The 24874-nt window shown below is 47.5% G+C and overlaps 1 protein-coding gene across 2 annotated transcripts; it reads right to left on the bottom strand.

Moving 5' to 3' along the window:
• Positions 1-1067: 1067 nt before the first annotated feature.
• On the bottom strand, positions 1068-16762 carry LOC132420836 (ubiquitin-like protein 7). Of its 2 annotated transcripts, none has more exons than XM_060005626.1 (11): positions 16682-16762; positions 14719-14931; positions 12961-13080; positions 9458-9540; positions 8365-8449; positions 7757-7814; positions 6897-7030; positions 6588-6637; positions 6175-6342; positions 5466-5588; positions 1068-3071 (listed from the first exon to the last, which is right to left on the bottom strand). In XM_060005626.1, exons 2-11 carry the CDS (start codon positions 14900-14902, stop codon positions 2934-2936), a joined length of 1143 nt encoding a protein of 380 aa, XP_059861609.1. In that variant the 5' UTR covers positions 14903-14931; positions 16682-16762; the 3' UTR covers positions 1068-2933. The 2 variants fall into 2 exon arrangements, with proteins under 2 accessions (XP_059861609.1, XP_059861608.1); XM_060005625.1 differs by having other exon boundaries at positions 16592-16720.
• Between the last annotated feature and the right edge of the window lie 8112 nt (positions 16763-24874).

Below are 24874 nucleotides of genomic sequence, written 5' to 3'. Positions count from 1 at the left end.
TCCTAGCTGGTCTCCCACTCCCAATCTCACTTCCCACAAATCCAGCCTCCACGCAGCTGTCAGATTCTCTCACACACGAGTCTGGTCCTCCACTGCCCTGCCTAGAGCCATCCTAGGGGTGCTCTTTGCCTTCAGGATGAAGCCCAAGCTCCTCAGCCTGATGAGACCCACACAACGCCTCCCACTTCTCCACACTCAGAAGGCAGCAGCGGGAAGGGTGCCGCCTCTGGAGTAAGACCTGAGTTTCCAAGGCCGATTTGCCCACTGCCCCACCATGAGACTGTGCACAGATGATCTCACCTCTCCTCCTTGGTGTCTCCATCGGATAAATGGAGCTAATCATAACACACTCACCTTTCCCAAGATGTGCTATCAACACTAACTCCTGAAGTCTCCCCGCCCCCCCACTCCTCTCCTTCCCAGCTGCCACACTGCCCGTCACACACTGTCAGTTCTAAGAGGATAACAGCTTCCTCACTGGTCTCCCCTCCTCAAGCTCGCCCCACTCCCCGTCTATTCACACACAGCAGCCAGCTGCCTTTCTAAGATGCAAGCCTGACTCTCTCCCCTGATTCAAATTCTCCTGTGACTTGCCACTGTCCTTAGGATAAGTCCAAACTCCTTGCATAGCTGAAAGTGATCTAGCCTCTGCCTACCTTGAAGTCCACCCTCACACACAGGGCTCCAGGAGCTGTGTCCTCTCCTCTCCCAGCCCACCCTGCACGTACACCTCCCTGCCCAATTCCTCCTCACCTGCTGCAGGTCTCAAGTCAGACGCCAACTTCTCCAAGCAGCTCTCCCTCACACACAGCCCCACCCTAACCCAAGTGAGTGCCCCTTCCTATGAGCTCCAAGCCCACAGGATCTGTCCGGCCCACTCTCATCAGGCTTTAGTGTAAACATCTGTTGGTCTGTCTTCCCAATGGCATGGCTCTGTGAGAGCAAGGACCTTGTCATGTTTACCTGGCACAAGGCAGAGACTGAATGTTTGTTGAAAGGGTAAAGCAGACAATGGCAAGGAAGGAGTCCTTGGCCCATGGAAAGCCCCAGGCTCGGCGGAGGAACTTACCAGACTCAACATATATTATTTAAAACATGGCTACAGGAAGCAAAGCCAACATGCCAAGACCCTGGAGGAAAAAGCTGACAAAGAAGGGAAAGGGAAACCGTGGGGACAGTTCAATTCTGGGAAACAGCATAACTGGTACTTGGGAGTCAGTTCCAGGGACAGGGCAAGGTCACCCAAGAGTTTCGCAGCATAATGGGCCGGGGGTGTTGAGGAGCCCCCGCACAGTCCCTGGGGGCAGGGTGCAAGTTGCCACAGAATGGAAATCAGCCCTAGGCAGGCTGTATCACGGGCATGGGCAGGCCTGTGAGGATGGAACTGGCCTTTATTTCCATCACAAACCAGAGACATCAGGTTCAAAGAGCTTCCTGGTCTTTGCTCCTGACCACGAAGAGGCAGCTGGGTTCCAGGCAGACCACCGAGGCACAAAGAGACCTGGCACCAAGAAGCCTGGTGAGCTCTGAGTCTCTTCAGCCAATTCAAACACCCCTCAACGTTAACTCTAGGATGGAGAGGGACATGTGGAGACTTCACATGCCATTTTCTGGCAGGCCGCTATTCCGGATATGGCCTGCGGTTCAGGCCATGTCTGGAATAGGGGGGCCTCCCAAGTACCTCTCTTTAAGAGTATCACTGATAGATTGGTGGTCATCCAGAGAGAGAAACAGGACGTGCTGGGGACCAAAACCAGGAGGACAGGTCAAAGGACAAATGAATTGCTACCACTCTCCTGAACTCACGGAGCCCAGCTCACAGAGCAGAGGGAGCAGGCCTGTTCTGTGTGGTCCTTCAAGACAGAAAGGGGGCCAAGGGGTAAACGCTCTGGGGAACAAAGGACAGAGCAGGCAGTCCTTATCAGTGGTAAAACTTCTGTCCCAGGGGGTGACAAGCAGAAGACGAACGACCGTGATTGCGGATGCTGTGGATGAAACCTCTGGCAAAAGGACACAGCAGGAGCAGACCTCTGAGCAACTTCCCACTGAGACACCAGCTGAAGGATTGTTTTCCTGACAAAGTAGTCAAAGCACATGAAACCCACTCGCTCAACTTGGACATGTCTGCGACGTGCCAGGGAACACTGTGCCAGGGGAATGAGAGCTCGGGCAGATGGAGCAGCAGCTCGGGGGTTCGTGCCCTCTCTTCAGTATGAAAGCTGGGCCCTGTTTGTGTTGGTGGTGTTGTTTAGTATTGTTATTTAACTGCTCTTGTATTTACATCTTCAGGAGAGAGAAGAGGGCCCTGCCTCCTGGCATGGCTCTGAGGCCTGGATTCTGGCATCATTACAGAACAGGCGTCAAAGAGTGCCTGGTGAGACTAGGCCAGGGGAGGGACAAGAAATCTTTTGAAAGCCTTTGGGAGAGGGAGCGATGCGGAGGGTGAGCTTCCCCGACCTGCTGCCCCGGAAGTCCACCTGGCTCCTCCTGAGACCGGTCACCTCAGAAGCACAGCCTCTTCTGGCCACAGCTGTAACACAGCAGCCACATGGAGACTGGGCAGCAGTCCTTGGGCACATCCTGAGGATGCCACACCCAAATCACCAAAGGCTCTGGGGGCTACCACTGGAAACTTCTGCCAAAATACCAGTGTGGGCATCACGCAGCATCTCAGGATGTGGATCTAAAATTCTCCACCCAGGGCTCAGAAGCAGGGACCAGCTGTGCTCCCTGATGCCACGGCACCAAAACCTGCACACTGCTTGCCCCACTGCCTCTACCATCTCAGATCAGCCAGAAAGGCCAAGCACTGGGCAAAGCAGAAGGTCGACCATCAGGTGTATTGGGGAGAGGAGGGATGGGGCACCTTCAAGAGTGCTTCCCATGGGCAGTGGCCTTGGCAGTTTGCTGGGGGCTCAGGAGGAGCAGGGAGTTCATGGGGCTCCTCCGGCAAAGATGAGCTCCAGGGCCGCTTGGATGTCCCCCCCAGTGGCTTGCAGGGCCCGCAGGCTCAGCTCATCATCCTGGATGCCCATGTCACGCAGCTGCTGCAGCTGGGGCTGCCACTGGCTCTGCAGAAAGACAGGACAGGCAGAAGCTGTTAGTTAGGCTCCTACAGTGACTTGCTTATGTCTGTCCTTTCAGGGGGAGAGAGAAAGGTGGGTTCCCCCAGTAAAGTTGCTGATGTGAAGTTCCATACAACACAGCGCTTCTAGGAGAACTACAAGAGAGGCCTGAGGGTTTAGAGAACAAGTTACAGTAAAAGTCTTTCCAATAAAAAAGGGGAAAATGTAACATAAGGATCAAAAGAGAAATCACAAAGTACTCAATGTCTAAATTTCAAAAGATTAAGTTTCTTTCTCCTGCTGTATGTATAGACGCACACACAAACGGGTGGGGGGGCACATTTTTAAATTAACTTCGCTTTTTACTATGATACACAGTGAAAAGTCTCGCTCTCATCTACTCCCCTCCCCACCCTGATAACGCATTTTATTTTCTTTGAAGAAATATGAATATATATTCCTATATTTACCCTTTCCTTACACCCCTCCTTTTTTTTCCCCAACATATTAATGTATCCTAGAGAGCTCCCTATGCCAATAGATAAAGAACTTTTTAATAGCTGTATAACATTCCAACTTGTGGATGTCCTGAAATGCACAACTGGGCTGTTCCCAGTCTTTGCCATTACAAACAGCACTGCAGTGACTGACTGTGTACAAATCTCATCCTCTATGTGCACATACATCTTCAGGATAAATTTCGAGAAATGGGACTGCAAGGAATTACACAGCTTTAAGGGCCATCTGTACTTCCTTCTTCATGAATGGTCTGTTCATGTCTTTTGCCCATTTTTCTATGGCATTCTTGGTCCTAAACCACAAGAACTTCTATAGTTCAGGGAGGTTTTGCCCTTTGTCTGATACGTGCAGATTTCTTGCCCAGTTTGTTATTAGCTTTCAGACTTCGCTTGTTTTTTTTGTTGGTTGGTTGGTTGGTTGGTTGGGTTTGATTTGCTATGCAGCAACGTTCACATTTATTAACTCAAAATATCTTTTACTCTTTATACAATGGTTCCTCGATTTTGACTTTCAGCTACGAAAGTCCTTCTCTACCATAAGAGTTTAAAGAAATTTCATATTTTCAAAGCTTCATCAATATCTCTATCCCATGCAGAAGGAAGTGCACACCTGAGGGAAAAGGCTGTGTTCACACTATGGGAAGGAGAAGGCAGTGGGGATGAAATGCAAATTCAGAGAAGTAGGCAGTTAAGGGTGAGGATGTGCTGGGCTTTTAAAAAACCGCACAAACCAACTCAAACTCATGTTACACGCCAGGGAGACACATGAAAGCTTCTGAGCTGGAGAGCAGAGTGAACAGGCATCAGGATGGGGAAGATGAAGGAACGGAAAAGACCAGCTGTCCACGGGTCCTGCTCCCGTTCCCCTCACTGTCCACCAGGGCCATGTGGGCTGCCGAAAACCACACGGGCCTGACCCTGTCTCTATCAATAATGGCTTGATGACCGTGGACAAGTTCCAGAAATGACCTTCATGCCCCAGGCTTAGTAGCAAAGGAAAGAGAGTGAAGCAAACAGCCTGTGCACAGAGGCATGCAGTACAATGTGGACACCTTGGGTCATGCACTTAGCTGCTAGCTAAGCTTCCACATTCCGCGAGGCAGGGGAGATGCTGTCACTCGCTGCTTAAAATCTTCCACGGCTCCCTGGTGACCACAGGACAAGACTAATCTCCTTACGCAGGCACCCAATGAGGCCTTCACACTCAGGCTCCTGCTCTCCTTTACTCTGGCTCCATCTCAGGATCTTCCCCACAAGGACACCGCCTTCTGGGCTTGCCTATTTGAGTTTTGTCACCTGTACCTCCACATTCACTCAAACAGGTGGCTGTGTCTACCTGGACACCATGTCCCCTCAACCAAACACCCCTTCCCTGTCTGGCTAACCTCTAACTAATTCTTTGACAGTCAGTCCAAACACCCCTTCCTCAGAAAAGGTTTCCCTGACCTAGGCCCTCACTTCAAGTCTGGGCTGGGCTTCTCGCTCTGTTGCTCCCTCACTGCAGCAACTGCCTGGCACCCCTCCAGGGCAGGGATGAGCACTGGCTCGTCTCTACCCCAGGAGCTGGACCCAGGCCTGGTATATACATGCTCAAGGCTCAGTCACTGCTCACAGAATGGATGAGTTGTCTCTTCAATTAAAACTGCCACAAGTATTCAAGCCAGGTGGTCAGCGGAGCCAGGCCGTGGTCACTGGGTGCAGGAGTGGAAGCCACAGGGACAACTGCCCGTGCTGGGAGCATCCTCTCCTGTCACACTGCCACACCCCAGCTGTTCCTGGAGCAAAGCAGGCCAAGTGGGGAGGGCCTCCAGAGAGCAGAAGAAAGCTCAGTGTGCAAAGTAACTAAGAAGTCATGTGAACATCAGGAGTGGGGAAGACTGACCTGAAGGCTGGGCTGCCCGGAGGCCTGCAGCGCATGCTGGAGAGCTTGGCTGAAGAGATCATTGGTGATGGGCGTCCCTGACTGGACGCCGGATGACACCGGGGAGGTCCCTGAGGAATGGCCCTAGAGACAAACCAGGGTCAGCACCACGCTCAGAGACACCTCAGTCTCCCAGCACATACCCACTGCTGTCACATCACCCAGGGTGCCCCTGGGTGCCCCACGACTGCCTCCCAGCAGGGGCCTGCATGAGACAACCACACAGAGGTACCCAAAAGCTCTCTACGTGGGCGGGAAAGGTTCTGTTCTCTTTTGCTCCAGGGAGATGGAATGGAGCCCCCGACCTAGCCTAGGACCCAGCACTGGGAGACATGGCCTTGCAAGCTGGAGTGACCCTCACCAGGAACGCTTAAGCCTGTGACGTCTGGCCGCTTTCAGGGACAAGTAAGGGTGTCTTATGTGACGGAAGGCTCTTCCAAAGTGCTGGCAGGAGTTAATCAGGCCCGTGATGAAATCAGGCCCAGACTTCTAAGCCCTAAAGGCTGGTGACGGGAGGTCGCCTGAGCTGCAGCGGGAAACCCACCAGGCTCCAGGTAGAGTTCGGCTCAAAGCAGATCCAGCACCAGGATCAGCAAAGGTAAATCCATTCTACCACTGGGACCTTCTCCCTTAGGGGCCTGGCCTTGATCTTCGCGCCCTCTCTCCATACCTGGGTGCCAGGAGTTGGCGTGTGAGAGCTGCTCTCCGGAGTGCTGGCCAGGGCCAGGGCGGTGGCCAGCTCGCTCTGGGTGATAGGCCGGGGCCCGGCAGCTCCACTGTACCCCAGGGAAGCTGGGCGGGAGCTGGGTGTGCTGCTCGAGGGCGTGGACCTGGCGCTCTGAACAAGAGAGGCACCAAGCATCAGGGAAGCAGCCTGTGACGTTCTCAGATGAAGCCCACCCCCGTTCCAGGAACAGTTCTTGGGGAACCTCCCCAACCTGCCAGGTTCAGACAGCAATAGTATGACATAGCTGGGTCACCAAAGGGCCTCCGATCACCTCCCAGCTGGGGCGTGCCAGGTCCCAGGGAGAGGTGCATCCCCAGCGCCATCTCCCCCGAATGGCAGGCAGCCAGGCCACTTACTGGGTGAAAGTCATCCTCATCATCAGAGAGCCCTTCAAACAGGAAGCCACCTGGAGGAGGGAGAACAGATTTCAGGAGGAAGAACAGAGGCAGAGGCGCAGCTCCAGAATCTCAGCTCTAGTTACTCTCCAAATTCATATTTTCATCTCTCCCCTTGGAAAATTACAGGACAGATGTACTCCTTGACTCAAATTGAGAGTTCCCAAGGAACGCCCTCTGCCAGCACTATACATAGCTGCTGAGTAAAGCAAACCCCTGGACCACTGCCCGCTCCCGAGGGGGCCTGCGTTCCACTGTCCTGGGGCTCACCTGGCATATCCCGGTACGAGCTGGAGGGCATGCCCCGGGAAGAGGAGTCGGCCCCCGGCAGCGGGGTGCTGCCTGCCACCGAGTGCAGAACCAAGACAATGGCATTGACCAGAGCCGGGTGAGCAGGCACTAACCTGAGATGGGCAGGAAGAAACCCAAGTGTGACTAAGTAGGAAAGAGCACCCTTGGCCATGACAGGAATTCTGGGTGCCCCTAACAACAATCAAGTCACCCACGCCTGCCCTTCAATTTCCCAGTCTTCAGCACCTCCCTCCAGTCGGCTTGTGCTCCTGCTGCTCTGTCCCCAGGAACAGAAAGGCCTTCACTCCCGGGCACCCCTGCAGATGCTTCACCTTCCCCTCTGGCAATGCATGATGGGACATGCACAGCCCAGGAGGCTCAGGGGTCAGTTTTTGGTCTGGACTCCACCACTACTTCACTGGGCAATCTTTGACAGGTCCCTTCTCTTTCCAGGCTTTGGTTGTTTTCTTCACTTGCAAAGAAGAGGACACAACCTCTACTATCCCTTCCAGCTCTAACATTTTGGGATGTGTGCACCTGTGTCTTTCCCAGCTTAAAATCCTTCAAAGACTCCCTAATATCTACTGAATGAGATCTAAAGTGAGCATGGCCTGCAACGCCACCTCCCTCAGAACGCTGCTTCATCCCAACATCTCTGCATGCCCCTGCCCTTGGGCTTGTTATTCCCCCCACAGCCCTTGCTCCTTCTCACCTCCTGACACATTTAGAAGACAGATTTGGGGGATGGGCTGCAAGAGCAGAATCCAGGGCGACGATTAGGTTTCTGGCCCGACCATGAGGAGAGATAGGGGTCCCCTTAATAAGATGGGTATACTTACGTATCAAGCATGTTGGGATCAGCAAAGACAGAGAAGAGGTCCTTGTCCTGGAGAACCCCTGAAGGAGAACAGGGCTCACCTCAGAGACTGGAAATTTAGCCAGATCCAGTGGGGAGAAGAGACTTTCAGGCCTCAGAGCAACTGGCTTAACAGGGACGCAAGACTACAAAGCAGCCCTCACGAGAAGAGGGGGAAACAAAGCCCCAGCAGCACAACCACGTGCTCTCCATCTTGCTCCCTACTTGCCCCCCGCACTTAGGTTACATGCTGTGTACCACTACACCAGCCTCTTTTCCCCTTATCTCTGGGTTCTTCCCTTATCCATCAAGGTGTGCAGGAAGTCTTCCCTGATGGCTGTGGTTTGGGCTAACAGCTGCCCTCACATGGCTTCCTCATAGTCTCATTTCTGATGTTAGGCCATATTTTCGCTGTGGGACTGACAACTCTTGGAGGGCTGGGTGTATGGAATACATCTGGATTATTCCCCCTCCAGCCACAAGACCAGTGATTCTTCACAAGATGGTCAAAGGTTCTTTGAGGTCATTGCCTCCTCCTGGTTTCTCCTTCTCCAACAGCTCCTATTTCCTTAAGCTCAGCCTTGCACTTACCAAGAGCAATGGGGTCACTGCTGAGGCCTGGGGTGGCCACAATGATCTGATCCAGAGATTCCTTATTGCTGAGCATCTTAAAGACCTGCAAGAGAAGTGGGGAGGGCTGAGCACTCCAACTAGCTCAATGCACTCAGCAAATACCCACACTCTGCTGAAGTACTTCCTCCCTCTAAGTGCTTGCACATACACAACCGCAATGGGACAGTAGCCCCAGGAAACAGATGAACCTCTTTTTTCTCTGAGATCATGGCTTACTGGAGGGGAAACAAACAATACAAAAGAAAGAGCACAATAAACCTTCAAACTCTGGTCTTTTCCCCCATTTACAGTTCTAGTGCTTCTAAAATAAAAGCTCTCATTAAAAGCCCAATAACAAAGGTTTCTCTAGATCCCAAAAGTCCTCTTCAATCTCCACACAATTACCATTTCACATTTATATATATTGGGAAGTTTGCAGCTGTATTAATCTTATTTATTTATTTATTTATTTTTTGCGGTACGCGGGCCTCTCACTGTTGTGGCCTCTCCTGTTGCGGAGCACAGGCTCCGGACGCGCAGGCTCAGCGGCCATGGCTCACAGGCCTAGCCGCTCCACGGCATGTGGGATCTTCCCAGACCGGGGCACGAACCCGTGTCCCCTGCATCGGCAGGTGGACTCTCAACCACTGCGCCACCAGGGAAGCCCTGCAGCTGTATTAATCTTGATTATCGACTCTCCTATAGAAAGACATCAGTGCATTTTCCCAGTGAGGAAATCCTGGTAAGGAGTGGGGGGCAGGCAGTTCAGCCAAAGTCAAAGAATGAGGCCCAGCAGAAACAGTATATGCATCCTTTGCTGTAAACGTATTCATTCCATGAGGCCAATGTCAGGAGAGGTTGTATCATTATCATTAGAGGGAATCAACAATGCTTAGCTGAGAGCCTCTTTGGGGGAAGATAGGGCTCTACTGAGACCCACAGACATGGCAAAAACTCCCCAAGGAACTCTTGGGAGCCTTGGCAACCGGCTTCCAGCTCCCTCTCTACACCACTTCAACCCCTCTCCAGCAGTCCTGGCAAGCATCTCGCAGGGGGCTCGGCACATACTCACCGCCTCCCTGTAGGAGGAGCTGCTGTGCAGGGCAGTGTGCAGCACCCGGAACTCCCGCAGGGCAGCCACTTTGTCCACAGGTTCTGGGGACAAGACACTCAGTTACCCTACAACCCGGCCCTGCCCTTGCTGCAGACGCACAACATCACTTCAGCAAGTGCCCAGATGCAGGTTCCCTTCCCTCATCACCCCACTAAAAATGGGCACCCGATCAGAAAAAAAACATTTACGCCATAGATGTGAAAACTGCACTCTCATTTAAGTATCTTCAGTAGATAAACAAATTCAAGTTCCAGCAGAGGGGAATCTTACCACATGAAAGAGACTGTTCTGATCAATATCCCACTGCAGGAGTTCTAGGCTTTTCACATTTGAAAAGGAGGAGGGTATAAGGAACTCAGCAGACTTTTGTGCAATGATTTAAAATAAGTGCTGCAAGCCATCTGAACAATATGGAGCTATGTTGACACAATATGTTAAGAGAAAGAAATAGAACATAGTTGTATGCGCATTCTCTAGTAAAACTTTGTGATGTGTGTCAGTATGCACGTGGGCCAAGGCTGGAAGGGAACAAGCTAGGGTGACAGGATCAGGGGTAACTCTTTTCTTTTGGATATTTTCTTTCAGGCCTCTGTAATATTATTTTGATTAAAAAAAAACAAATACAACAATGACCAAGAAAACACTGTACTCCTAGGGTTCTTAACAAACTCATCACATGTCCAAAAACAAGCATGTCACTGGGACTCAAAGCTCCTTTTTGATCTTTGGACACAATGACTCATATATATGGGAAAGTTTAGCAGTTGTCTTAGTTTTACTTGGTCACTTTACTATTTAGGACATCAGCCCATCTCACAGGTAAAGAAATTTGGGTAAAAGAAGGGGGAGTAGGCAGGAAGTCCACCCTCGGTCACACTTTTAAAAAGTGTGGTGACCCTCACCCAAAACGGCTACTTGTGATTATATGGACTGTGTACTGCCCAACTCCAGACGCACCATTCCCAGAGCAAGGTGAACAGCACCCCTAGGGTTCAGTGTGGCAACCACATCCTTACCTATAGCTCTAATCATGAGGGTTGTCTCTTTTGAAAAATATTCACCTCAAGTAAATTACCTAATTTATTCATTCAACAAACCTGTGCTAAGCATTTACTCCACGGTTTTGGAGTAAATCTTGTTTTGTGCAAGGCACAGGAATACAGAAAGTGAGAGTCCCTGCCATCAAGGAACTTAACAGTGGGAGAAATGAGACTGAATTAAACACACACACACAATTACAAAATACCACGCTGAGGACTTCAACAGAGGCACGGACCACAGCAAGGGCATTAGGAACATGGAGGCAGACAGCCATTACTGAGAGGGAGGCCCACACAGAGCTGCCTCCCAGAAGAGAATGTTTGAGAAGGATATTTAAGGTAAAGCAGATGTTTACTGGGAAGAGAAGGTATTCCAGGCCTAAGTGAGAACGAGTGCAAAGGCATGGAAGAATATAAGAGGTGCTTCAAAGGAACAGTAAGTTGTTCTTGGTGGCTGGAGCCCCGGGTACACACCCCTGCTCAAACAGCAGGCCTAAGTGAGATCCTAAAGGAATTTGTAACCCTCTGCAGAGAACCACCGAAAGGATCCAGGTGGGAAGGAAGAAACTGACACCTTTTCCTCCTACAGGATCTAATCTGGTGGGAGATAAAAGAAATGTGCTTGCTTTTGGAAGAACACTCAAGGATAAAATACCTAAAATGCTGTCACAAAAGTTTGTTTTCAAATCCAAAAGTTTATTTTCACCTCCCAACAAAAAGTCCGTTTGTTTCAAAAATAAATCTCCAGGCAGAAGGAGGGATGAAAAGGACTCAAAATCTTAAGCCCACAATCAGCTAAGAGTTATGCTTGTCTCTTTAACATCACTGGGCTAGTTTCACCCTTTGGAAGTGAGAGGCAGCCAGCTCAGTGGAAAGAACACGGGCTCTTGAGCCAGGAAAACCTGGATTCACATCCCAGCTCTTACATTCATTTTCTAAGCAGGTGACCTTGAATAAATACCTTTCTAACCCTCTTTTTCTTGTCTATAAAATGCTAATGCTGTTACCCTACCCTGCTGAGCCACTGTAATGATTAAATGAGATATCAAAGAGAAACAATCTGGCTGGAAGAAGCAACAAATGCTACTTTCCTTCTGTCAATCCCCTCCAGCCAAAGATCAGAGGGGTACACCTACAGTTGAGCAAGTTGCGTTTACTGCTCTTACAGAGAGAATGCCACCACGAGAACCATGGGGCATCTCAATAAGAGGGAGTCAAAAGAACTTATAGGATTTGGGCTTTGGTTGGGTGACTTGGCGGGTGAAGTTTAAGGAAGCAGGGTTTTGCTCTGGATTAGAGGCTGTCAGGAAGTGGGGGTGATTTTATGATCACGTATCTTAATAATTCTTATCTAGAAGGAAGGAAAACTAGCGCAAGATGAAAGCTGTAATTGGTAAAGCAACAGCAGTAATTCATAATAGCCAGGATAGAGGGATATTTGGTCATTTTTGTGGTTTGAACAATGTTCACGTTTTTGTCTCTGCTCAGAAATGAGAAGAATCTTGTTTTTGTCTTGATCCATTACAGTCCCAGAGTGAGTGGCCTTGTAGATGCTGGTGACCTGTGAAACTGTTCATGTTTCAAGGCCTAGCTGAAGGCCAGGCCAGCCCCCAGATGTCAGAGACTGCCTTTCTCTCTCTCACTTCCCATCAGGGTACAAAAGAAGATCTCTTTGTCCTTTATGTTTAGAATTGAAAAGAGGAAAAATTTCAAGCTGATAACCAGTCAAAGCAATCATGAACATTATTAAAAAATGTCAAACTGCCCGTTTCTAACAAAGCTAATCTCTTATACAGCTTAGCCTTATCTTTGGGGAGGCTTTTAAAACACAGAAGCAAAATTTAAATTCCAAGCAGCACCTTTTATTAATAAGTCAAAGAAGCATTAGAGGCTTTGTATGTTTTCTCCAAGAGCTACTTTCATACCACTCAAATATTTTCAAACTTCAGGAAAATAAATTATCAGTATAGCAGGAGTGAGGTGACTGAACAAATCACCGCCTGCAACAGTTTGTGCGAAGATTTGCTAACATGAGAGCACACTACAGCATTTAGAGGAAAGCAGGGAGTTTCCAGCTTTTTTCTAATGAGAACAACAACAACAATAACAAAAATACAAAGTTCACTCCCTAAAGGAATTTAAATAGACACATCCTCCCCACCCCATTAAAACAGTGGGTAATGAACTTAAAAGTAGAGAAACAAATCCCTTTCTGTTAGTGGCACTGGCAGCAAGATCAAAATTGTACTCTGTTAATCAATGTGGTCTAATCCAGTAAGTAATAAAGATAGCCTCTATTATCATCTCAGTAAATCACCCCTTTGTTCCACCCAGGCCCTTGCCTCAAGAACACACACAGACCCTCCTTCCCTTGTAGATATTACAGAAGCCCTGCCTGTCTAACAGACAGCACTCTCTCACCTGGTTTCTGATCAGGCTCAGGCCAGGACTTGCGCAGAACATGGACTGTGGACCCAGGCTGAATGCCATAGAAGTCAAGGGTCTGATCATCTTTTAGCTTCCGGCCACAGTAGATCAGATCTAAAAAAAAAAGAACTGTTCATTTATATTTTGCTCCTCAAAACAATTTAAATGATTTTTGTCCCCTAAGAACCTTATCTTGATTGGACAGATAGCTAGAGAATGATATATGCTTTTAAAAGTACTCTTACTTAATAAATACATTTTTAATTTTTTTTATTTGGCTGTGTTGGGTCTTCGTTGCTGCACGCAGGCTCTAATAGTGGCGAGCGGGGGCTACTCTTCCTTGTGGTGCGCAGGCTTCTCATTGCAGTGGCTTCTCTTGTTGCGGAGGACGGGCTCTAGGTGCGCGGGCTTCAGTTGCTGTGGCATGTGGACTCAGTAGTTGTGGCACACAAGCTTAGTTGCTCCGTGGCATGTGGGATCTTCCCGGACCAGAGCTCAAACCCGTGTCCCCTGCATTGGCAGGCGGATTCTTAACCACTGAGCCACCAGGGAAGCCCAATAAATACATTTTAATAACAACGGTTAGCGAGCACAAACTGATAAAACACAGAAGCTATGCAGGAAAACTCTATAGAGCTTAACACCATGGAGACTGCTCAATTTAAATGAATGGGAAAATGCAACAATAAAAAAGGATGAACCCCATATTTTTATGACTGAAAACACACTTTTTGCCAGCTTATACCATTTTGTCAGTTTATATGACATTGAGTTTGTAATATAATTTAATTATATTCACTTTCACTGCCGGGGCCTGGGTTCAATCCCTGGTGGGGGAACTAAGATCCCGCAAGCCACGCAGGGAGGGGAAGGAAGGGAGAGAGGGAGGGAGGGAGGAAGGGAGGGAGGGAAGAAGGAAGGAAGGAAGGAAGGAAGGAAGGAAGGAAGGAAGGGAGGGAGGGAGGAAGGAAGGAAGGAAGGAAGGGAGGAAGGGAGGAAGGGAGGGAGGGAGGGAGGGAGGGAGGGAGGGAAGAAGGAAGGAAGGAAGGAAGGGAGGGAGGGAGGAAGGAAGGAAGAAATTATACTTAAATTCCTTCTTCCTCCACTTAGAATGCCCTTGCCATCTGTCCTTTTTCACTGCCTTCCCTCTAACCAACCAACCAACCAAAAATCCTTCTAACCACCCCTTAATACCCAGCTCAAATGCCATATACTGAGGGGCTTTCCCTAGCCAGCTCCTCCTTCCTAACCTAAATTCTTTTTTTTTTCTTTTGGCTGTGCCAGGTCTTAGTTGCAGCACGCAGGCTTCTTAGTTGGGGCATGCGAATTCTCAGTTGCAGCACGCATGCAGGATCTAGTTCCCCGACCAGGGATTGAACCCAGGCGCCCTGGATTGGGAGCACGGAGTCTTACCCATTGGACCACCAGGGAAGTCTCCCTACCCCAAACTCTTGCTCTATCAGAGAAATAATTCAACAATGTCATAGTTAAGGAATGTTGTGATAAAGTAGCTCAGTATAATGAAGGACTAAAATGGCAACAATAGTTTCATTATGATTTGTGTTTCTATTCACCCAACAACAATCACTTCCATTATGATTTGTGTTTCCATCCACCCAACAACAATCAACTCCCTGGAGCGTTAACATTAGGAGACAAATCCCAAACTCTTAATTTACCCTTTAATTCCAGAATTATTCTCCCCCAAAAGAGATCAGAGCAGCAGCCCATCCTTAGTCCACAGAGACTCACCGATCAGTTCGGGGTCTGGAACAGACTCCTGGAGTTTGCCAGCAATGAGCTGCTTCAGAAATGAAATACTATAGCCTCCCAGTGAGTATTCTCCGAGCTCTGTCTCTGGCAACCGAAGAATAGATTTGGGGGCAAGTGGCTGGTCAGCCAGCTTCACCGCCAGGTGCCAATCTGAGAGAGACATCCTCTCTCTTTCGCGCTCTCTCTTTCTCCCTGTAAAGGAACAAAGCCTTAGTGGTTAAAGGACAGACCACGACCCTACACCACCCCCACCCCACCAGGGGGCTGAATGAGAGGTAATTCAGGGTGACACTTGGAAAAGCGCAAGATGCAGCATCAGGAGGCCAGAACTAGAACCTGGGGTCCTCTCTTCACTCATCCTATGACAGACAGCAAGGGACTTCAGCTCTCTAAGCCTCAGTTTCTTCAGCTTTAAAGTGGACATAAAAATGTCATGCCAGGGGCTTCCCTGGTGGCGCAGTGGTTGAGAGTCCGCCTGCCGATGCAGGGGACACAGGTTCGTGCCCCGGTCCGGGAAGATCCCACATGCTGTGGAGCGGCTGGGCCCGTGAGCCATGGCCGCTGAGCCTGCGCGTCCGGAGCCTGTGCTCCGCAACGGGAGAGGCCACAACAGGGAGAGGCCCGCGTACCGCAAAAAAAAAAAAAAAGTCATGTTAATAGGAATGCTGTGAGGTTCAAATGAGATCATCCAACACTCTCCCTTATGTACACTCCGTGTTTCTTCATCAACTCTTGCTTTAACTACCACACAGCTTTACAACAAGCTCCCTGCCTCTGGCCTCTCCCTACCAAATATCCATGCTGCCACCCAAGCCATCATTTTATTTTTTATTTATTTATTTTCGGTACGCGGGCCTCTCACTGTTGTGGCCTCTCCCGTTGCGGAGCAACAGGCTCCGGACGCGCAGGCTCAACGGCCATGGCTCACGGGCCCAGCTGCTCCGCGGCATGTGGGATCTTCCCGGACTGGGACACGAACCCGCGTCCCCCGCATCGGCAGGCGGACTCTCAACCACTGCGCCACCAGGGAAGCCCCCAAGCCATCATTTTAAAACACAGATCTGATCAAGTCACTCCTCTGCTTAGAATCCCTCCAATGACTCCAGACCACCTCTATGAATAAGTCTAAACGGCACAGCCTGGCTTTAAAAGACATTCACAACTGTTCTCTCTGCCAGCCTTCCCCTTCAAGAGCTCTGGGCTGCCCCACCCTCCCCAAGCCTGGATTCAAAACAAAGCTCTCCCCCACTTTATACCTCCACTCATCTGCTAACTCTGCACGTAACTCCTCTTCTCTCTTCCATCTCTAAGCAAACTCCCATCAAGACCAACCCAAATACAACCTCTCCTGTCCCCTCTCTCTTCCCTCTATTGTTGTCATATTCCCTCATGGCAAAGGGTTACAAATATCTATTTACTTCTCAATCTCCCCCGCATCCCATTCTTAGAGGCTCTTGAAAGCAAAGACCAGAATTTTTGGTCGCTACTGTCCCAATGCCCAGTACTTATGTGCCCAGAAAATGAATCAAAAACCTGAGGGAAGAACCTTGTAAGGCAAGATAAGCCCTTGCTATTATCATTATTGCTTCCAAAGTGGCTTCTTTGTAAGAGGAAAGAAAAGGCTTCAGAGGCTGCCCAGCAGACCCTAAGGCATCCTCAAACCGTCCATCTCCAGGTTTATGGCAGGGAAGGAAATGGGGCTTTTAATCTACCATATCTCATTTAATCCTCACAACTGTTCCCTGAAACAGGAATTCTCATTTACATTCTACAGACAAAGGAACCGAGATTCAGAAAGGTGAAGTCAGTGGCCCAAGGTCACTGATAGTTTATATTGGGACAGGGACACTACCTTTTGAGTAACGACCCCACCGCTCCCACGGGACCAGCTAACTAGTCAACACACGTCGAGCCCGCGCGACCCAGGACCCAGCGCCCTCACCCGTCCCGCGGAAGGAACCCGGCCGCAGGGTCGCCGGTGTAAACACTCACTCAGGTCCTCTCGCCGGAAACAGGAAGCTCCGCGCTGCATTCTGGGAGTTGCAGTTCCTACTATGGCCCCCGCCCCTTTATAAATAGGCAGCCTGCAAATGGCACTAGTTGAAAAGCTTCCGATTCCAGGGAGGGCGTGGCTCCTCCGCGGTTTGAAAGTTCCGGCGCGAGAGCGTCTTCGTGCTTTCGTCGGAGAGGAGTCTAGAGCTGTCAGTGTTCCAAGGCGCGCGTCACGAGAGCGGGGCTTGGCGTGAGGTTTACAGCCCTGCGATTCCCCCACTGTCCTGGGACGCATGCAGAGTCCTTCGGTTACTCCGGGTCCTTACAGCGCCGCAGGTGGGAACTCCCACTGCCGGGCTCTTGGGCACATGGCGGAGCCCGGATCCCCTCCTGCCTCGACCCTTCGCTCCCAGAGGGCCCTTTCCCGAGCGGCCTCTTCAGACACGCCTCAACCTTGCAGCCGTCACCAGAAAACGGCCTGCCTTCGGGTGAAGTCAGCCTCTTCTGTGCTTCTCACCTCAGGCTTCTCGTGGCGACCCTACCTTTGAGGGCATACCAGGAACCCAGCGATGACTTCCTCCAAAAGTTGGTTCGTAGAGAGAAGTTACCAAGCCGGGTTCCTCTTACGCCCCAGCATGCAATGGTGGGAATCAATTCGGGGAGGGCAATTTCCGCTGAATTCTTAGAGAAACTGCATACAGTAGTCCCTTGGTATCCGCGGAGGCTTTCTCCCAGGACCCCCACCCCCCACCCCGTGGATACCAAAACCCGCGGATACTTAAAACCCTTATATAAAATGGCATAGTACAGTCGGCCCTCCGTATCCTCGGATGCGGAGCCCGCCGGTACCGAGGGCTGACTGTTAGATGCGCGATTAGAACAGATGGTGTTTGCACAGAGGTTAGGATTAGCCAACTATTCTGACTAGACTCTACTCGAGGAATTAATTCAAGGACTAAGGAAAGCAAAAAAAAAAAAAAAAAAAAAAACACAGGTGAATAAAAAAATAATGAGGTTGGTCCTAGCAACTAAAGGCTGATCCGGTGTGCACAAACGTAAAAGGATGACTCTGCAACGTCCCAATGTACAGCCTGGGGCAGCAACTGTGAGCAGGATAGCTTGACTGAGGAGAGCAGATAAACTGCAGGGTCTCGGAGGGCCTGACACTGGAGGCTAGTCACTCCTCTGCTCTTCTAATACGGGAGATTTTCACGAAAGTCTGTCACTAGGGTTCTTGCTGAACCCTAGGTTCCTCATAGTTGTCCCCAAAGTAACCTCTCCCCCATCCTACCCATTTTTAGATATAACCTCTTTCAGAAATCCTTCCTAACTATCCAGCCCTCTTTAAGCTCCTTCTTCTCTTATCTACTAAGGTACTTGCACCTGAACCACATACTTTAGTGTTTTATTAAACTTTGTTCAATACTGTGCCTTGACGGCCTGCCGGAGAAGACAGGGACCCTGTCTTCATCTGGTTTTCCTCATAGCAGAACTGAATATACTAGGTGCTTATGAGTTTCTTACTTTGATTCATTTCATTATAAGCTCCATAGGAGAATAAGCAATGACTATCTTACCCTCCACTTTATCTTCAGCAGTTGACCAGGACCTGGCACATAGTAGGTGAGCAATAAATATGTGTTGAATAAAGAATTCATTTACCAAATGTGGCTGTCTTGCTGTAGCTTGTTGCCCCCAGGAAAGGAGGTACGCCTCTCTGAGTTCTGAATTGTACATTGTAATGATAAATTATTAAATGAGTAAATGAATGAAGGAATAACCCAGGACCGAACAGGTTCTTTGGGAACCAATTTACCAAATAGGTGCGGTGGCCAGATGCAAGGGTCAGGTTCTAGATAAAATTAGAAGTCTGGACACAAGACAAATGACCAGACATGGTAAAAAAGAAAGTGTCCAGGCCCAGTCCTTCCGTCAGTCCATATTTGGAGACTTATACCCTCATTAGCTTTCTCTGAGAAAGTGGTGGACAATTTCTCATTAAACCTTCAAGAGACTATTTGCCCAATCATTTGCTATTGGAAAACAAATTATGAGAGTGCATATTTGGGCTTCCCTGGTGGCGCAGTGGTTAAGAATCTGCCTGCCAATGAAGGGGACACGGGTTCAAGCACTGGCCCGGGAAGATCCCACATGCCGCGGAGCAACTAAGCCCATGTGCCACAACTACTGAGCCTGTGCTCTAGAGCCCACGAGCCACAACTACTGAGCCCAAGCGCCACAGCTACTGAAGCCTGCATGCCTAGAGCCTGTGCTCCGCAACAAGAGAAGCCACGACAATAAGGAGCTTGCGTACCACAACGAAGAGTAGCCCACACTCACAACTAGAGAAAGCCCACGCACAGCAAGGAAGACCCAACACAGCCAAAAATAAAAGCAAACAAATAAATTTATTAAAATAAAAAAAAGAGTGTACATTTGCATTTTTAAAATAACTATAAAATTAATATGGGTATTTCTGGGTCTGGCAAGACAGCAAATGAAAATCATCTGCAAGTACTCCTGCTACAAACAAAAATGTATAAAATAATACGTCTTAAAAATCACGTAACTGTGGTCACAGGAGAAATAGGAAATCCTCAGATGCTAGAAATGAAGAGGTAACTGGAAAAAAGCAGTGAGCTTTGGAAGCTGATGAGCACCTGTCCAGAGAGAATAGTGGTCCTGGAAGCCTTGCTTGGAGATTTTTCTTTTACCACCAAAACATTGGGCTGGGCCCTTGAGCAACTGAAACTGATACCACTACATAAAGTTGAAACCTTGAAAAGATTTGCATGGTGGTCCAGTGGGTAAGACTGCACTCCCAATGCAGGGGGCCCAGGTTCGATCCCTGGTCAGGGAACTAGATCCCACATGCCGCAACTAAAGATTCCACATGCCGCAACGAAGATCCTGCGTGCCGTAACTAAGACCCAATGCAGCCAAATAAATAAATAAATAAATATTTTTTAAAAACTAAAAGATTTGCCTCCTAAGTAAAAGGGCAGAGTACAAAAAACCAAAAGCCCAAACCCATGCATCGGCACTAAGAGAAGATAAGAAAAGTTCTCTGCTTGCTATGAAGGCAGGTCAGTGAAAGGGGAGTTGATGTGTGAAAGAACAGTCTTCCCTGAGAATTTGAAACCCTAGACCTGTACTTTGTGTAAGTTTGTGGCCAAACTTTCCCAGAAATGTCCAAAATTGGTCCCTGGGTCTGCATTTTAACATACAGTTAAACTAGGACATTCTATTAGATTAAAGATTCAGTGGCAGGAGGAAATGTATAATCAGTGACTTTTGGGTGAGTGAAGTTGACTAGCTGCCCTGCTTTTTTATTAAGGGAGAAAAAGGCAAATAACATGTCACTTGAGGTCTACAATTTAAAATTTTTAATCCAGTTCATTCTTTTACAGAAAGCAACAAAAACCAGATCTGTATGAATAAAAAATATAAAAACTAAAGACATGAAAATAAAATAAGTTAGCATGCTCAAAGTGTTATCTTTGTTTTGTTTTGGCCATGGTGTGTGGCATATAGAATCTTAGTTCACCAAACAGGGATCAAACCCGTGCCCTCTACAGTGAAAGCGTGGAGTCTTAAGCACTAGACCGCCAGGGATGTCCCTCAAAATGTTATCTTAGGTATTTTCTCAAGTTTTGTTAAGTCAACTTTATTTAGAAATAATTTACATACAATAAAATGTATGCTTGGGACTTCCCTGGTGGCGCAGTGGTTAAGAATCCACCTACCAAAGCAGGGGACTTAGGTTCAAGCCCGGGTCTGGGAAGATCCCACATCATGTGGAGCAACTAAGCCCATGTGCCACAACTACTGAGCCTGTGCTCTACAGCCCGTGAGCCACAACTACTGAAGCCCACATGCCTAGAGCCCATGCTCCACAACAAAGAGAAGCCACCGCAGTGAGGAGCCTGCACAGTTGCAAAGAAGAGTAGCCCCGCTCGCTGCAACTAGAGGAAGCCTGTGCGCAGCAATGAAGACCCAATGCAACCTAAATAAATAAACAAAATAAATTTATTTAAAAAAAAAAAGTATGCTTAAAAGGAATTGGTCCTGGGGTTCTTGGTAAAGCAAATATAAATCCTTTTTGGAGCAACACTACCAAAACTCATGCCATCCAACAGGAAAGAAGAAAGCTAAACTGAAGATTTCACAAAAAGAATTAACAAATATTCATGGAAGAGAGAGCAGAACAAACAAGTCACAACACCAAAAATGTTAGATATTAGGGAGTCAATTAAAAAAGATGTAAAATAAGCATGAAAAAATTTATTAAAGTCACTGAAGAAGCTATCAGGACTTTAAGAAAGAATAACACATGATAAAAAAAAGAACAGGCAGATTTGAGAAGAACCAAAAAGAACTTTTAGAAATAAGAAGTACTGTCACTAAAATTAAGAACTTAACAGATGTAGGTCCTTGTCAAAAATGTATATTGTGAATATCTTCTCTCAGTTCGTGGCTTGTATTTTTATTCTCTTAATGGGATTTTTAAAAAATGTCTTGAAAGTCTAATTTATGAAATTTTATTTTGATGGGTAGAGCTTTTTGTGTCCTATTTTAAAAATCTCTGCCCTAGGGCTTCCCTGGTGGCTCAGTGGTTGAGAGTCCGCCTGCCTATGCAGGGGACACGGGTTCGTGCCCCGGTCTGGGAAGATCCCACATGCCACGGAGCGGCTGGGCTCGTGAGCCATGGCCGCTGAGCCTGCGCGTCTGGAGCCTGTTGCTCCGCAACGGGAGAGGCCACAACAGTGAGAGGCCCACATATCGCAAAAAAAAAAAGAAAAAAATCTCTGCCCTAATTATGGAGATATTTTCCTATGTTTTCTTCTGTAAATTTCATCTTTCACATTTAGGTCTATGATTAATTTCATATTAATTTTTATGTATAAAGTGAGAAAGGAATCAAGATTCTTATTTTCCATAGGGCATCAATTGATGAGAACTACTTTTTTTTTAATCCCATCCCCACTGAATTTTACTGGCAGCTTTGTCATAAATAAGGTGACTTATCTATTGGTCCATTTCTGACTCTATTCTGTCCCACTAATGTATTTTTATATCCTTATGCCACTAACTGTGCAGCTTGATTTCTGTAGCTTTAGAGTAGGTCTTGGCATCTGGTAGCATAAGCCCTCCAAATTTATTTTGCTTTAACATGGCTCTATCACTAATAGAGCACAATTGTTAACTTTTTTAATGTTTCTAAAAATATAATTTTATTGAATTAAATAAATTTTGTATTCAACAAAATTTAGATTATACTGCATATGTTAGTAAACTGCATAATTCACTTAACTTGAATATTTCCCCATGTGCTCAAATCGTCTTTGAGAATGTGATATTTTAAAATACTTTTATTTTAAAGTAGTTTCAAGTTTACAATAAAATTGCAGAAATAGTATGAAATAATTCCCTCTTAACCACCCAAAGTCCCCAACTGTTAACATTTTATAACATTTACCTTATCATTTTTTCTCACCCTCTCTCTGTATATATTATTCTCCCACCCCCATCCCCAAGCTGTTTGAAAGCAAGTTGTAGATATGATGCCCCATCACCCTTAAATATTTCAGTGGCTATTTCCTGAAAACAAGGACACACTCTCCTACCTACCACAGTACAACCCATTAGAATCAAGAAATTAATACAGTTCTACCATCTAATCCACAGATGTAATTTAAATGTCATCAACTGTCGCAGGTAGGTGGAGACTGATCACCTCACTGCTGTTTTCATAAATTATTTGGGAGATTTTCACAAAGTTGGTCATATCAGTCATTAACCCAAACACTTTTGGTTTCTTTTAGTGGTGAATAGTATTTAGAATCCAAGTCTGGGTGTGTTTATTGTCCCTGAGATGTCATTATTTCCAGTTCCTCTCAGTGGATAGACCTATGAAATACATATTTACACACACAAACCCATTCATCTATATTTCTGTTTCATATATATGTTACATATATGAAATAATATGTATATGTTCTTTTTTCATTAATTTTTGTTGGAGTATGGTTTGTTATATATGTTCTAATACCAATACTTCAAATTCCAATTCAGCCCTACATAGTCTTTTCTAGTCTTCCCCTCCTCTATAATTTTACCTTTAGTCTCCAAAATGGCTCCCATTTTCCACAATATATTTACCTGCATTTGCTTATATTGAAACCATGGTAACCATCACAGTGGAGCCTCTTCAACTTGTGGCTGAGTCATTTTAACACTTAACCTAAAATTTTCTAATCATTGCCTTACTATCTGGCATGACAAGAGTTCCAGGCTCATCTTTACATTTCCTGCCCCAAACACAACAATGAGCCATTTCTTCAAAAAGCTCAGATGGGGACTTCCCCAGTGGCGAAATGGATAAGAATCCGCCTTCCAATGCAGGGGACACAGGTTCGATCCCTGGTCCGGGAAGATCCCACATGCCGTGGAGCAACAAAGCCCACGAGCCACAACTACTGAGCCTCCGTGCCACAACTACTGAAGCCCGCACACCTAGAGCCCATCCTCCACAACAAGAGAAGCCACCACGAGGAGAAGCCCGTGCACCACAAGGAAGAGTAGACTCCACTCGCCACAACTAGAGAAAGACTTCATACAGCAACGAAAACCCAACACAGCCAAAAATGAATAAAATTAAATCTTTATAAAAATAAATAAATAAATAAAGCAACTATAGGGCTTCCCTGGTTGCGCATGGTTAAGAATCCCCTACCAACGCTGGGGACACGGGTTCGAGCCCTGGTCCGGGAAGATCCCACATGCCACAGAGCAACTAAGCCCAAGTACCACAACTACTGAGCCTGTGCTCTAGAGCCCATGAGCCACAACTATTGAAGCCCGCGCGCCTAGAGCCCGTGCTCCACAACAATAGAAGCCACCGCAGTGAGAAGGCCACGCACTGCAAGGAAGAGTAGCCCCTGCTCACCGCAACTAGAGAAAGCCTGCGCAGCAACGAAGACCCAACGCAACCAAAAATAAGTAAATAAAATAAATAAATTTATAAAAAATAAATGAAGCAACTATACACCAATTTTTTTTTATACCCCAATTTAAAAAAAAATTTTTTTTTAAGGGTACAGTACACTAACAGGTCCGAACTGAATTGCAGTTCCAGGTTCACATGTGAACAAACCTTCACCCCTCAGTGAACCAGAGATTCTAGGGATCCAACAGGCTGAGGTTAACCCAGGGCCAAATTGAACATTCAGGGCAGTTAGCAAAGTGTTGAGCTTCATAGCCTGAGCATATACATCTCTACACGTGGATTAGAGCCTGATCAGCTCTAAAGGGGACGGGGGGGGGGGGGGGGGGGTGGGCGGAATAAAAAAAATTTTTTTTAATTTAAAAGCTCAGATGGGTTTTAGTGGGAAATTGAATTTCAAGAACACAATCTGGGCACTAGGGATGCTTATTTCTACTGGATTGGTCATTATTTCTAAGCTGCTTCAGTGGAGAGAGCTAGGGAGAGAGATAGATCTATATCTATATATAGATCTATGCTTATAAAGATAGAAATAGAGGGCTTCCCTGGTGGCGCAGTGGTTGGGAGTCCGCCTGCCGATGCGGGGGGCGCGGGTTCGTGCCCCGGTCTGGGGGGATCCCGCGTGCCGCGGAGCGGTTGGCCCCATGAGCCATGGCCGCTGGGCCTGCGCGTCCAGAGCCTGTGGTCCGCGGCGGGAGGGGCCGCAGCGGTGAGGGGCCCGCGTACTGCCAAAAAAAAAAAAGATAGAAATAGAAATAATTTATAGTGCTACTTCAAATTCAAGACTACAGGGGTTTATGTAACCTTTTGTATATTACATGTTTCTTTCCTTTTCCACACTGAGAATCCTAGTTCTCAAGAAAATAGGGGATTCCCACTAGCTATTTTACACATGGTAGTATATTTAAAACCTAATCTCCCAATTCGTCCCACTCTCCCCTTCCCCCACTGTGTCCACATGTCCATTCTCTACGTCTACGTCTCTATTACTGCTTTACAAAAAGTTTCATCTGTACCATATTTCTAGATTCCACATATATGCGTTAATACACGATATTTGTTTTTCTCTTTCTGGCTTACTTCACTCTGTATGACAGTCTCTAGGTCCATCCACGTCTCTGCAAATTGATATTTTGT

Source organism: Delphinus delphis, chromosome 2 (assembly GCF_949987515.2).
Source record: "Delphinus delphis chromosome 2, mDelDel1.2, whole genome shotgun sequence".
Taxonomy (NCBI): Eukaryota; Metazoa; Chordata; class Mammalia; order Artiodactyla; family Delphinidae; genus Delphinus; species Delphinus delphis.
Note: the sequence above shows the minus strand (reverse complement) of the source record. Positions and strands in the feature narration are given on the sequence as shown.

Excerpts from the sequence above, each read along its gene's own strand:
- LOC132420836 (XM_060005626.1), bottom strand. The coding sequence starts at position 14,902 with ATGTCTCTCTCAGATTGGCACCTGGCGGTGAAGCTGGCTGACCAGCCA. Across the intron at positions 9,541-12,960 it reads TGAGCCTGATCAGAAACCAG|AACCTGTGGACAAAGTGGCT; the intron begins GTGAGAGAGTGC and ends TCTTGTCCCCAG. Across the intron at positions 6,343-6,587 it reads ATGAGGATGACTTTCACCCA|AGCGCCAGGTCCACGCCCTC; the intron begins GTAAGTGGCCTG and ends TCTCTTGTTCAG.